Raw genomic sequence first — 14837 nt, 5'->3', positions numbered from 1 at the left:
ATTTCTGAAATGTGGAAATAACACACTAAGGTGCTAGGAGCTCTACTAAAACTGATAAGAAATTGTCAATGTGAGAAATTGCCAAAGAGTTGACCTTGTGTGCCATTCGATATTGGTTCTATTTGTCTTCAGGGTCCAGATGGCTGGTTACCTTAAGGCCACCGTAACCAGCTATTAGATTCAGTGTTTAATGTTCAGCATGATTAACCAGATATTGTGCTAATTACCAGATGAAGTCATTGATTAAGATCTGTTATCGCTGGCAGCATGTAAATTCTAGATTAGAAGCTTGATGAATGATAAAGACAAGAGTCAGACTATTGTGAGTGATGTTCCAGGTGGAATGTTTTTTTTTTCATAACATAATCCGTTGTTTTTCACCACTATAATGAATGACCTAATACTGTATAACACTTTAATTAGTATGGTTGGTTTTGGTACTAGCCCCACTTGGCCTCATTACCCACCTTCATTAAACAAGTTGAAAAGACCAACAAGTATCTTGGAATGTGATTGAATTACTGGACTCACTGGCCGCTGCATTTGAGGAAAATTGGTGTCTGATGCCACCTGTTGGAATAGAAGGGTATAAAGGCAATGCGAACTCTAACGTTCGACAGCTTGCTGAAATGGTTTTTCAAATAGATAAATTATGTTTCCACATAATTATCCACTTATTTGCAGTCATTTTCATTTGTTAGGTGAAATCTAATATCTTTATTCAGCAATACATGTCCCCTTTCAGGTCATGAAAATGAAATGGGTCAAATAGTTCAGGTTGTGGGTGTCACATGTATGGGTGACCCAGTGAATCTGGTGGGCCAAGTAATACAAGGTCAATATGTTTCACACAAAATGTCTTTATCTAGGCCTAAGTATAAAGACACAGTGCTAGTAGAATTTGGCTTTGATGTTTTTCATCAAAAACAGCTAAATTAATCTACATATCTCTATACAAGCTCTGGTAATTCTGTATGTCTAGTCAAACAATGAGCAACAGACATTGAAAACAATAAAAGGTCTATAGCAAGAGCTGCAATTAAGCTACCTTCAGTCTCTCTCCAGTCCCATCCTGAGTTTCATAAGGCACAGTTCAGTCATTTTACAACCTACACAACAGGACAATGATCCAAAATATTCCTATCACGCACTGTGCAGATAAGTAAAGTAATGTAAAGTAAAGTCTCCCTCACCAACTTCAAACATCTGCTATCTGAGCAGCTAACCGATCGCTGCAGCTGGGTAAATAGCCCACCCATTTTTACCTACCTCATCCCCATACTGTTTTTATTTATTTGCTTTTCTGCTCTTTTGCACACCCATATCTCTACCTGCACATGACAATCTGATCATTTATCACTCCAGTGTTAATCTGCAAAATTGTAATTATTCGCCTACCTCCTCATGCCTTTTGCACACAATGTATATAGACTCCCTTTTTTTCTACTGTGTTATTGACTTGTTTATTGTTTACTCCATGTGTAACTCTGTGTTGTCTGTTCACACTGCTATGCTTTATCTTGGCCAGGTCACAGTTGCAAATGAGAACTTGTTCTCAACTAGCCTACCTGGTTAAATAAAGGTGAAATAAAAATATTAAAAAATGTGCAATGTATTCAATTTCATATTCTGTTGACATCTAGTGGACACTGTGTGCAATCCTGAATGGCCACCTATGTGCCCTTACACATAATGATCGATAGTCACAAGTGGATGGTCCTACATTCAGGTGTTAGTGACTTCAAATTGTAATTAAATGTTTAATTATTCAGGTCTGCTCTTGTAATTAGATACAGAATGTCCGATGTCGTTTTCATTAAACATCACTTTTCTTATGTCCAATAGGCTTTAATTGTGAGAAGTCATGTGGCGTGACAGGTGGTGCCGTTCCCGGAAGAACTCCTGGCAGATAGGGCATGTGAGTTTCTCCTCTCGCCTCCTCACCTGGGACCGCTCCAGAAACTCCTTTGTGTGGTGGGAGCGCATGTGGAACACCAGGTCTGAAGTCATGCGGAAGGAGAGGTTACACTTGGCGCACCAGTTCTGCACTGACACCCCAAAGGAGCTACATGTTGGAGGAAGAATTGTTAGAGATGATGTTGTTTGTATTTGGGCTCCAATAATCCTGGACCAGTGCTCTGGAGGGTAAGGAAAAGCATTGCAAGTAACCGGTGTGGGTAGAGTCTGTGCGCCAGGTAAATCACCATTCAACATAATGTTATTAGATGCCAACAAATTGTTGTATCCCAGAACAGTCTTTGAGGTAAAAAATGTCTCTCACGGTGTGACGGCCCTGAATTTTTCTGAACCGTCTCAGTGCAGCTCCTTCCAATAGGGCGCTTTCCCTTTAATTCCCAATTAAATAGCCAGCATCAGCTGCGCAAAAGTGGGGTTGTGATGGAGACGTGCATGAGGATGTGTTCAAACCTCAGTTCCGAAGCTTCTCTATTCCGTTTGTTTTGTTGCAGTTAAACGTGTGTTTTGTAGCCTAAGAGAGTTTACCCAGGATCGGATCCACTCTTTGCGTCCCTGGACTACACCTCTCCGTTCTTCGTGGCCTTTCTCCGCTGGAGATCTATTGGCGGATTGGATTGTCTGACTGACCGACTGACTACCACCTTTTTGTATACGGTATTTAATTTGTTTGGATGTGATGTATACTGTGATTTATGTAGTTGGTTGTAGTTGAGGACTTAATTAAGAGTTGATACGCTTTAAAGTTCTGTGGTAAAATAATTGTTATATTGATGGTATGTTTAATACTGGGTTTACGCTACACTGAATGGACGGACAAACATTGCGTGACAAAAGTCACTTGAGTTCACTGAACTCCTTTACCGGGCTGGACTCTTTTTAGGCCCGAGGTACAGGACATTTCTGGAGGAACCAGAACTCATTGTGTTATATTATATGTGTGCGTAATCCTTGATGTTGTTAATAGAACCCACACAAAAGAATATAGTTGTTTTGGAAGTTCTTTCCAATGTTTTAAGGGATTATGAAAAGTTTATTTCCATCCTGACTTTTACATGAGTCCTTTGTATTGGTGTACATTTACATTACATTTACATTTAAGTCATTTAGCAGACGCTCTTATCCAGAGCGACTTACAAATTGGTGCATTCACCTTATGACATCCAGTGGAACAGTCACTTTACAATAGTGCATCTAAATCTTAAAGGGGGGGGGGTGAGAGGGATTACTTATCCTATCCTAGGTATTCCTTAAAGAGGTGTAGACTTGACGGACCAGATGGGACTCATTCCCACCCAAACTAAAAGGAGAAACCAATGTTTTCTCTGGTAGGCACAACCTACCTGGCACCCCTATAAATAATAACCTCAAGTCAAAACCGTTACAACGTCTTCTAGGTGGTTCGATGGGGCAGGTTTGTTGGATGGGTGAGCTGTAGAGCAGTTAGAAGTCCCTTTATTGGGTTTACAGAAAGCGCTTTTCTGCTCCTCCTGTCCACTGAGCAGGACGAATGAAAACTCACTGTTGTTGCTCTTGGAGTTCAAACCAGAGCTTATCTCCCTCACTGTCTCAGAATCAGCCTCTGTTGGCTTTTCTTTCTCGTGCATAACACTCCTTTTTGCAGCTCCTACTTCTGTGAACGCACTATTGTTGCATTCCACTTGGTCCTTTTTGAGCTGGTACTTCGCCGCCTTCAGTTTCAAAACAGAGCCAGTTGACTCTGGCACAATGAGGTGGTAGTCTCTGGTTATCTGTGTGATGTTGTCATTCAATATTTTCGTTTTCTCCAGTAACACTGGTTTCCTCCATCGGGGGTAATCCGTCTCCTCATGTTTCCTTTTCCGCAGAGAAATCTCTTCTTCCTCACTGGCGCTGGATTCTTTATGTTCCAGATCCCTGGCGATGTTGTGGAAGTCTGTGATGCGGTGTTGTCGTTTTATTTCAATGTGTTTGTGTTCATAGGCCTCTCTGCTCGGCATGTCATTCTTCACCTGGGAGCACAGGAAGCGGCAGTGGGCCAAGTAGGGATGCGCGTTCTTCAAGACCTGGTTACATTTTGCACATTTGAGCTCTGTGAAGATATGCATTTTGTTAGTTAATATGGACATTACAAAACACATTGGTGCAAAATGAAGCACATAACAATAGTCCACATATATTATCTTTGAAAAAGTTTCAGTACATCTCTTAATTTTGTCCTTTCCATTAAGAATTTATGCACAGGCTACAACAAAACTTCTGACAAAATGCTGAAACAGCAAGGGTAACATTAGTAGGCCTATCTTTTAAGGACGATCATGAAGAAGATGAGGATGCCCTTGTCAAATAGATTCTCACATTCCTATAGGATTTTGTCACCTCTATCAGAATCCTATTGGACAACTTTTCCCCCTATTGCAAATCAAAAGTAATCCGATTGGATCCTTTTTCATACGACTTGTAGGATTTTGTCACTCCAATCAGAATCTTATTAGAACTTTTTTCTTAATTGAACCCAATAAATTATAAGTTGTTTTAAGTTCCAGTACAATACAACAACATTAATAACAATATTTTAGTTGCTCTAAAATAAAATAATGTAATCTGTAGCTTTATTGGACAATCTCACAGCTAAATATGGCACAGAAACCTAAACATTTATGTTCAGCTGCAATCAGACCAGTAAACTGAGGAACACTCCCTCTCTCGTGTCTCTCCGGAGCATAATCTTCATCTCTTTGCCTACTCCAACGCTCTAACCACTAGGCTACGCTGCCGCCCCAGTATAGGATTTTATTTTACAGGATTCTCTCCATTTATGTAAGATGGAGAGCGAGTGTCTGTGTTTAAAGTCCCAGATGCCACCCTATTCATGTACATAGTCCACCACTAATTCTGACTAGAGCCCTATGGTCCTTGGCTAGAAGTAATCCACTACTTCTGACTGGAGCCCTATGGTCCTTGGCTAGAAGTAATCCACTACTTCTGACTGGAGCCCTATGGTCCTTGGCTAGAAGTAATCCACTACTCCTGACTGCAGCCCTATGGTCGTAGCTAGCTACATAGCTAGCTACATAGCCGTCTTTGTATCAAAGATAATTGTGTAGTCTAGAGCGATTTTCTAGGTTAGCTAGCCAGCCATTGTCGTTCTTTTAACGCAACGTAACGTAAACAACACTGCTAGCTAGCCAGCTAGCCCCCGAATAGCAACACTGCAGAAACTATTACACTCAACGGAACGACTTGATTAGTGTAGTGTCAACAACGCACCCACTGCCAGCTAGCCTACTTCAGCAGTACTGTATCATTTTAGTCAATAAGATTCTTACTACGTAGCTTAACTTTCTGAACATTCGAGACGTGTAGTCCACTTGTCATTCCAATCTCCTTTGCATTAGCGTAGCCTCTTCTGTAGCCTGTCAACTATGTGTCTGTTTATCCCTGTTCTCTCCTCTCTGCACAGACCATACAAACGCTCCACACCGCGTGGCCGCGGCCACCCTACTCTGGTGGTCCCAGCGCGCAGTGGAACCCATGTGGAGTTCCAGGTCTCCGGTAGCCTCTGGAACTGCCAATCTGCGGTCAACAAGGCAGAGTTCATCTCAGCCTATGCCTCCCTCCAGTCCCTCGACTTCTTGGCACTGACGGAAACATGGATCACCACAGACAACACTGCTACTCCTACTGCTCTCTCTTCGTCCGCCCACGTGTTCTCGCACACCCGAGAGCTTCTGGTCAGCGGGGTGGTGGCACCGGGATCCTCATCTCTCCCAAGTGGTCATTCTCTCTTTCTCCCCTTACCCATCTGTCTATCACCTCCTTTGAATTCCATGCTGTCACAGTTACCAGCCCTTTCAAGCTTAACATCCTTATCATTTATCGCCCTCCAGGTTCCCTCGGAGAGTTCATCAATGAGCTTGATGCCTTGATAAGCTCCTTTCCTGAGGACGGCTCACCTCTCACAGTTCTGGGCGACTTTAACCTCCCCACGTCTACCTTTGACTCTTTCCTCTCTGCCTCCTTCTTTCCACTCCTCTCCTCTTTTGACCTCACCCTCTCACCTTCCCCCCCTACTCACAAGGCAGGCAATACGCTCGACCTCATCTTTACTAGATGCTGTTCTTCCACTAACCTCATTGCAACTCCCCTCCAAGTCTCCGACCACTACCTTGTATCCTTTTCCCTCTCGCTCTCATCCAACACCTCCCACACTGCCCCTACTCGGATGGTATCGCGCCGTCCCAACCTTCGCTCTCTCTCCCCCGCTAATCTCTCCTCTTCCATCCTATCATCTCTTCCCTCCGCTCAAACCTTCTCCAACCTATCTCCTGATTCTGCCTCCTCAACCCTCTCCTCTCCTCCCTCTCTGCATCCTTTGACTCTCTATGTCACCTATCCTCCAGGCTGGCTCGGTCCTCCCCTCCCGCTCCGTGGCTCGATGACTCATTGCGAGCTCATAGAACAGGGCTCCGGGCAGCCGAGCGGAAATGGAGGAAAACTCGCCTCCCTGCTGACCTGGCATCCTTTCACTCTCTCCTCTCTACATTTTCCTCCTCTGTCTCTGCTGCTAAAGCCACTTTCTACCACGCTAAATTCCAAGCATCTGCCTCTAACCCTAGGAAGCTCTTTGCCACCTTCTCCTCCCTCCTGAATCCTCCTCCCCCTCCCCCCCTCCTCCCTCTCTGCAGATGACTTCGTCAACCATTTTGAAAAGAAGGTCGACGACATCCGATCCTCGTTTGCTAAGTCAAACGACACCGCTGGTTCTGCTCACACTGCCCTACCCTGTGCTCTGACCTCTTTCTCCCCTCTCTCTCCAGATGAAATCTCTCGTCTTGTGACGGCCGGCCGCCCAACAACCTGCCCGCTTGACCCTATCCCCTCCTCTCTTCTCCAGACCATTTCCGGAGACCTTCTCCCTTACCTCACCTCGCTCATCAACTCATCCCTGACCGCTGGCTACGTCCCTTCCGTCTTCAAGAGAGCGAGAGTTGCACCCCTTCTGAAAAAACCTACACTCGATCCCTCCGATGTCAACAATTACAGACCAGTATCCCTTTCTTTTCTCTCAAACTCTTGAACGTGCCGTCCTTGGCCAGCTCTCCCGCTATCTCTCTCTGAATGACCTTCTTGATCTAAATCAGTCAGGTTTCAAGACTAGTCATTCAACTGAGACTGCTCTCCTCTGTATCACGGAGGCGCTCCGCACTGCTAAAGCTAACTCTCTCTCCTCTGCTCTCATCCTTCTAGATCTATCGGCTGCCTTCGATACTGTGAACCATCAGATCCTCCTCTCCACCCTCTCCGAGTTGGGCATTTCCGGCGCGGCCCACGCTTGGATTGCGTCCTACCTGACAGGCCGCTCCTACCAGGTGGCGTGGCGAGAATCTGTCTCCTCACCACGCGCTCTCACCACTGGTGTCCCCCAGGGCTCTGTTCTTGGCCCTCTCCTATTCTCGCTATACACCAAGTCACTTGGCTCTGTCATAACCTCACATGGTCTCTCCTATCATTGCTATGCAGACGACACACAATTAATCTTCTCCTTTCCCCCTTCTGACGACCAGGTGGCGAATCGCATCTCTGCATGTCTGGCAGACATATCAGTGTGGATGACGGATCACCACCTCAAGCTGAACCTCGGCAAGACGGAGCTGCTCTTCCTCCCGGGAAGGACTGCCCGTTCCATGATCTCGCCATCACGGTTGACAACTCCATTGTGTCCTCCTCCCAGAGCGCCAAGAACCTTGGCGTGATCCTGGACAACACCCTGTCGTTCTCAACCAACATCAAGGCGGTGGCCCGTTCCTGTAGGTTCATGCTCTACAACATCCGCAGAGTACGACCCTGCCTCACACAGGAAGCGGCGCAGGTCCTAATCCAGGCACTTGTCATCTCCCGTCTGGATTACTGCAACTCGCTGTTGGCTGGGCTCCCTGCCTGTGCCATTAAACCCCTTCAACTCATCCAGAACGCCGCAGCCCGTCTGGTGTTCAACCTTCCCAAGTTCTCTCACTTCACCCCGCTCCTCCGTTCTCTCCACTGGCTTCCAGTTGAAGCTCGCATCCGCTACAAGACCATGGTGCTTGCCTACGGAGCTGTGAGGGGAACGGCACCTCAGTACCTCCAGGCTCTGATCAGGCCCTACACCCAAACAAGGGCACTGCGTTCATCCACCTCTGGCCTGCTCGCCTCCCTACCACTGAGGAAGTACAGCTCCCGCTCAGCCCAGTCAAAACTGTTCGCTGCGCTGGCCCCCCAATGGTGGAACAAACTCCCTCACGACGCCAGGACAGCGGAGTCAATCACCACCTTCCGGAGACACCTGAAACCCCACCTCTTTATGGAATACCTAGGATAGGATAAGTAATCCCTCTCACCCCCCCTTTAAGATTTAGATGCACTATTGTAAAGTGACTGTTCCACTGGATGTCATAAGGTGAATGCACCAATTTGTAAGTCGCTCTGGATAAGAGCGTCTGCTAAATGACTTAAATGTAAATGTAAATGTAGGATTCCAATACAATAGACAAATCGTATCAGATTTTGGAACCAGTCCTATTGGACTTCTATGGGATTCTACTGTATACTATAGGATTCTATTTTACAGGATTCTAATACAATAGACAAATCATATCAGATTTTGGAACCAGTCCTATTGGACTTCTATGGGATTCTTTCCTATAGGATTTTATCTTAAAGGATTCCAATACAAGAATCCAATCAGATTTTGGAACCAGTCCTATAAGATAAAATCCTATAGGAGAGGTTCCAAAATCTGATAGGATTTTCTATTAGGGTTGTTTTATTGGAATCCTATAGGATTTTTTTGCTAGGTTGCTGAATAAAAGCTGTATTTCTAAAGCACTTTCCCAAGTCTCTCACTGGCATTATGTCCTCTGGTTGAGATGTCAGTGAAGCCCAGTAGATGTGACAGCTCCTGGTCATACCACACCAAGAGTTCCTCATCCTGATGGATTTCCTTAGTGGTCCGGAAATACAGCTGGCCTCCCTTCAGGAACGCTTCGGTGTTCTGCTCCTTCCGGTGATGTGCCCCTTGCACCAGAGGCAGCCAGGACAGCACAAGAGCAGAGCTCCGCATAGCCTCGGGGCCCACCTGTTCAGAGAAATCATTATGACATAGAGACATCAGGATCGCCTCTCCTCAATCATAGTGAAAACATTTAATTGATTGGAATTTGTAAAGGTGTAAATGCAATGGCTGGTCAATCATTTTCCACTGGTACGTGGATGACAATCAAGCCATTTTGTGGTATATAATTTTCTTAACAAGATTTTGATTTAGCCTATGAGTCTCTGTTTTGTATCCTTGTGTCTCTGTGTGGTATGCCAGCTTGCAAGCCAAAATGTGTTATTAAATAGAAAATAAATTTACCCTGAACACATATGATTTGCTTCTCTTGTCGCTGGATTTTAGCGCTATGAAGGCGATGGTGTCATGGAACGTGTTCTGAAGGATGCATGGGCCGAACTGTGCCCCAGCAGAGATGTTGCACATGACAAGTACGCTGGAGTAGAGGACTGTCGCGTGGCGGTGGAGGAATTTACCCTCGCTAGTCCAGAGGGAATGAGGTAAAAAATGATGGTTCATGGTTTGTCTGTAGGAAGATGATATATGTTAATAATGCATTATTAAAATGATAGTTATTCGAAAGTGTAGGACATTTTAAATGTGATGAATCGAGACTTTGAATATGATGCTTTTGCGAAAGACTTATTAGAGTTATTAGAATACAATATATTAGGCTTAAATATGCATAATCTCAAATTAGTAGGCCAATATAAATGCAGTGTAAAACTTTTCCCTGTTAATTTACAGCATTATACTGGCAGCAGAGTTGCTGTTACAGGGATGCTGTAAAACATTTTACAGTAAGAACTGTAATCATTGCAGCAACACTTCTTGCGAATCCAAGATGGCGTAGCAGTAGGACGTGTGTGTTTGTCTTTGTCTGATCCCGTGTAAATAGCCAGTATTTTTTCGTATATATCTTAATCTCACTTTCTATCTACAAACTAAATATACTTTCTACAACCCCCCTCACCCAATATGGTACGGATCTGCTATTTTTATTCCTTATAACTGGAACTTCCATCAGGAGCTAGCCAGCTAACTAGCTACTAGTCATGGTTTACTAGCGGTCTTCACTTTTTTCTCAGTCACCAGCCAGCCTTAGCTCGGACAACACCTGCCAGTCTGCACAGTGCGATACCAACCCAGATCATTTACATTTAAGTCATTTAGCAGATCATATCGGACTGCTTCTCTCTACCACATCACCGGATTCCCGCCGCTCTGGATCATTACACTGGATCATCGCAGATAGCTAGCTGCAAACGAGTGGCTACTGTTAGCTAACGCCTCTGTCCCGAAGCAAGCACCAGCCTGAGCTAGGCCCATATACCAGCTAATTTTCATTGAAAAGTGCAGGAAAATGTGATCACTGAAAGTGGAAAAATATATCCATCCGCCACTTCAACCCATTGTTATGGGCGAAAGACATTAAATAGGGCTGCGGTTGCAGTACCTACAGCTTCCACACGATGTCAACAGTCTTGTCATTTGCCAATTCTTTGTTTCTTGGTCAAACGAACAAGAGACAGGCTTTTTCTTCAGGTCTCCGACCGGATATTTTGGTTGAGAAATACACGGACAGTATTTCAAGACGGACCCCTATAGAAAACACTTCGTCTCGTGATTAATTTGATCGCTTATTAACGCATTACAAAAGTATTTCGAAGTGTTTTGTGAAAGTTTATCGTCGACTTTTTGAATTTAAAAAAACTATGTTACGTTATGAAACGCTATTTTTTTCCGTTTATCACAGTCTTCATAGATCGATATCTAGGCTATATATGGACCGATTTAATCGAAAAAAAAGACCCAATAGTGATTATGGGACATCTAGGAGTGCCAACAAAGAAGATGGTCAAAGGTAATGAATGTTTTATTTTATTTGTGCGGTTTGTGTAGCGCCGACTATGCTAATTATTTTGTTTACGTCCCCTGCGGGTCTTTTGGGGTGTTACATGCTATCAGATAATAGCTTCTCATGCCTTCGCCGAAAAGCATTTTAAAAATCTGACTTGTTGCCTGGATTCACAACGAGTGTAGCTTTAATTCAATACCCTGCAAGTGTATTTTAATGAACGTTTGAGTTTTAACTAATACTATTAGCATTTAGCGTAGCGCATTTGCATTTCCAGAGCTCTAGATGGGACGCCTGCGTGCCAGGTAGGAGCAAGAGGTTAACCAGCATGGCTTAGTGGAACTATTTGTTTTTCAACAGGACAATGACCCAACACACCTCCCGGCTCTGTAAGGGCTATTTGACCAAGGAGAGTGATAGAGTGCTGCATTAGATGACCTGGCCTCCACAGTCATCCGACCTCAACCCAATTGATATTGTTTGGGATGAGTTGGACTGCAGAGTTTAAGAAAAGCAGCCAAAAAGTGCTCAGCATATGTAGGAACTCCTTTGAGACTGTTGGAAAAGCATTCCAGGTGAAGTTGGTTGAGAGAATGCCAAGAGTGTGCAAAGCTGTCATCAAGGCAAAGGGTGGCTACATTCAATAATCTAACATGAAATATACTTTCATTTGTTTAACACTTTTTTGGTTACTTCATGATTCCATTCATGTTGTTTCATCATTTTGATGTCTTCACTCTTATTCTACAATATAGAAATAGTAAAAATAAAGAACCCTGGAATGAGTAGGTGTGTCTACACTTTTGACTGGTACTATATATTAAATATGTATGAATCACTTGCACTTCTAGAGGCCTTAACAAAGGCTTCAAAACTTGTAGTGACTACAAAGTAAAACAGACCAAGGACATGGCAAATAGGTTTGAGGCTTGCTGCCATGCCAATCTGTCCCCTATAAACATTTAATTGTTGGGGCACTGCTACAGCACTTTAACTCACAGTTGCAACAATTGTAGCCTCTTACAAGGCACTCCTCAATATGTTAACGAGCCAGAAACAAGACCATGCACCCTATATTGGTCAAAAGGATTTTGGCAATCCAAAAAGACAGTAAGGTACTGTGTGTCGTGGAATACAGTACTTTTTTAAAGCAATATACTGTTAAACCAACATTTCATTGCAATGTATGGTATCATTTACCAGTTCACCCAGATGGCATTGCAATTTACTGTAAATAAATATGGTACATTGCTGTTTTATTGTAGAATACTGTAAAAAAAAGATTTAGAAAGGAAAACACGATAATATGGGTCATATCTTTGGGCTAGAAGCAAGCCGTTTTCTCTGTAGTAATGGTGCAAACATAGCGGTCACAAATCAGTTTATTCACTATGGCATCCAGAGGCTGTGGTATAGTGAAGCCTAATCATTACAACAATTTGTGGGTGGAGTTTTTTTTTCTCCCTCAATCTGACAGCATGAGGTTGGCACCTGAAACTAAACATTTGAAATAGGCATAAGTTATCACTGTAAAGAAATGCAGTATGTTGGTCATTTCTACAGGTTTCCAATTACAGTTAACTGTACTTTTCAGCATTAATTCTGTAAAACACTTAAGGTATTTTACTGTGCATTCTACCATTTTTCACTGAGATTACAGAAAAGTCTTAGTGTATCATCTATTCAATTTCCTTAGGATCTAAATGGCATATCTATTAAAGTGGTGAGTAGAAGTTGATTTATTTCTCTGAATAAATATGCATTTTATCAAAATTGTTTTCCATAAAATCTCTTAATTTTTCATAGCAAATAGTGCATACTCCAGATCAAAAATAGGCCTAAAGGAAAATGTTGTGTTGAATTAATCATGTCTGCATTTGAATCACTCAATTTTATAACTTTTTTTCTAAAACCACATTTGAGAGTTCATATCCCCAGTAACTGGCGCTCAATCGTACGTCAGAATTAGACATTCATCCATGTTTCTCAAACGTAAAATGGTGACGTTTAGGCATTAACTTTGAATGGTTAAGTGAATAGGCTTACAACAAAAATCTCAAACAACTTTATATCGCTGTATTTAAATTTGGGGTGAGATGCAGATTCTTATGCCTATCCTCCAACCTAGCTAAAGCGAAACCTACTTGAAGGTAACAGCACTAAATTTTGCTCCTAGTGGCCGGTTTTTCCACGTAATCTCCTGACATCCTCAGACAAGGATGGACATAGAATACTGACTTTCACTGGTGAGCTGGTTTATGAGAGCGATGCCATATGTTTTTATTCAACATTATCAATGATTTTGTGGCATATTCTTAATTTATATCATTCAACTAAATTGACCCTTACCTAAATATTGAGCAGGCATATGGGCTTGACTTCTAGAGTCCTTTGTCTCAGGTTGTCAGTTTGTTTCATTGTCTTCCCATCTGCACTGCAGCTGCCTCTGTCTACACGCGTCTGCAGTATTGTTGCAAACAATGTCCATTCACATGTGTTGGTCTATTCACTTGGGTTGGACGTTATGCCCATTTTAGTGTAGGCGACAGGCTTTTGATGAATAAGTAATTTTTCCTCTGAATATATCAAACTATACATTAACACTTATATTGGGGTTTAGGTCTATTTCCAATAAATTTAGTAAAGTTGTCGGATAAACATTGTAAGACACGATGTTCTATCACAAACACCTGTCTTGGCATAAGGCTTTGGTAAAAATGACACATTCCCTTTTAAGGTAAAAAAGCAAAACAACTCATCCAAGAGACTCCAGAACTGTGTTGCACGTGCATATCACATACCCGCTGGTCGTTGAAGTAGCGTGTGGTGTTTGCGAGGAGGCTGGTTATCCGCAGGCGCACTCTGACCGTGACCGGTATAACGATTATCCTTCCTTCCTTTGGTCGCTGTTAGCATCTGAGAGTGAGTGATCTTGAAAGTGTCTGCCTCATTACTGCCTCTGCTCTCACACACACACTTATCCCTATCAGCAGAAGGTGTAGTGAGGCGTGCTATAACACGCACACGCGCTCTGCCTTGACAAATCAAAGGCGTGAATTTCGAAAATGTCACTCAAAGAAAAAGCTTGATTACTATAAATATACGTTCGATTGCGTAAGAATGCTATTTCAAATCCACAGAACACTCGCCACAATATTTCGAAGTGGTCTTATGTAAACATTGCTTTATACATTCAACTGTATGCAAAAGTATGCCCTATGTATGAGGGATAGTGGAAAAATATATAAACATTAACCCTCATTGTACTAGTAGGTAGTTATTTCACTACTTCCTCAGCCTGGAAGAGATTACTCAATGTACCCCAACTAAACCCTTGATGCAGAATAATCCACTAAATGCTAATTAGATTTGATAAAACGTTCCGGTATAATTGCCCAATGGCAAGGCTGGACCCCTTGGATAAGATAATGCAACATTGTACAGCCCCTCAGTAGCCTATCATTATTATCACCCCAGTGAGAGGCCAAATTGTGTTTCTCTGCTATGCAATGTACTGTAACTTCTACAGAGCTAATGCATTTCCTGAAACTCAAATTTACTATCATTACCAATCATTATTTAGTTAATTTCATACATGTCATATTTCAACAAAAGTCTATAGGAAGATTTATAAATTGTATGGAATATGTATTTGAACTTTTTACGTCCATAGGCTACAGTCAAATCAATTCAGCATCCTTATTTTCAGACATTGTGGATGAATCAATAATTAACATTTGAGTAGACTTATGAAAGTTTCACCAGAAAGTTGCTCTCACTAACCAGTACAATAAAATCTCATGACACATTTCCAACACTGCTTTCACCTTGATTACAGTAATTGGTGACAATTAACGCTGTGCCCTGTGGTGTGTGCCTAGCCACTGCCGCTAACTGGTGTGCCCTCCATGTTTTTTTAATTTAAAATCCATT

At 42.8% G+C, this 14837-nt stretch overlaps 1 protein-coding gene across 1 annotated transcript; it reads right to left on the bottom strand.

Moving 5' to 3' along the window:
* Positions 1–3309: 3309 nt before the first annotated feature.
* On the bottom strand, positions 3310–13772 carry LOC124037172. The gene is made up of 4 exons (XM_046351839.1): positions 13706–13772; positions 9350–9572; positions 8839–9070; positions 3310–4045 (listed from the first exon to the last, which is right to left on the bottom strand). The coding sequence occupies exons 2-4, from the start codon at positions 9563–9565 to the stop codon at positions 3342–3344; spliced, it is 1152 nt and encodes a 383-aa protein (XP_046207795.1). The 5' UTR covers positions 9566–9572; positions 13706–13772; the 3' UTR covers positions 3310–3341.
* Positions 13773–14837: the final 1065 nt, after the last annotated feature.

This window comes from Oncorhynchus gorbuscha, linkage group LG06 (assembly GCF_021184085.1).
Source record: "Oncorhynchus gorbuscha isolate QuinsamMale2020 ecotype Even-year linkage group LG06, OgorEven_v1.0, whole genome shotgun sequence".
In the NCBI taxonomy this organism is placed as follows: Eukaryota; Metazoa; Chordata; class Actinopteri; order Salmoniformes; family Salmonidae; genus Oncorhynchus; species Oncorhynchus gorbuscha.
This window is presented reverse-complemented; position numbering and strand designations above follow the sequence as displayed.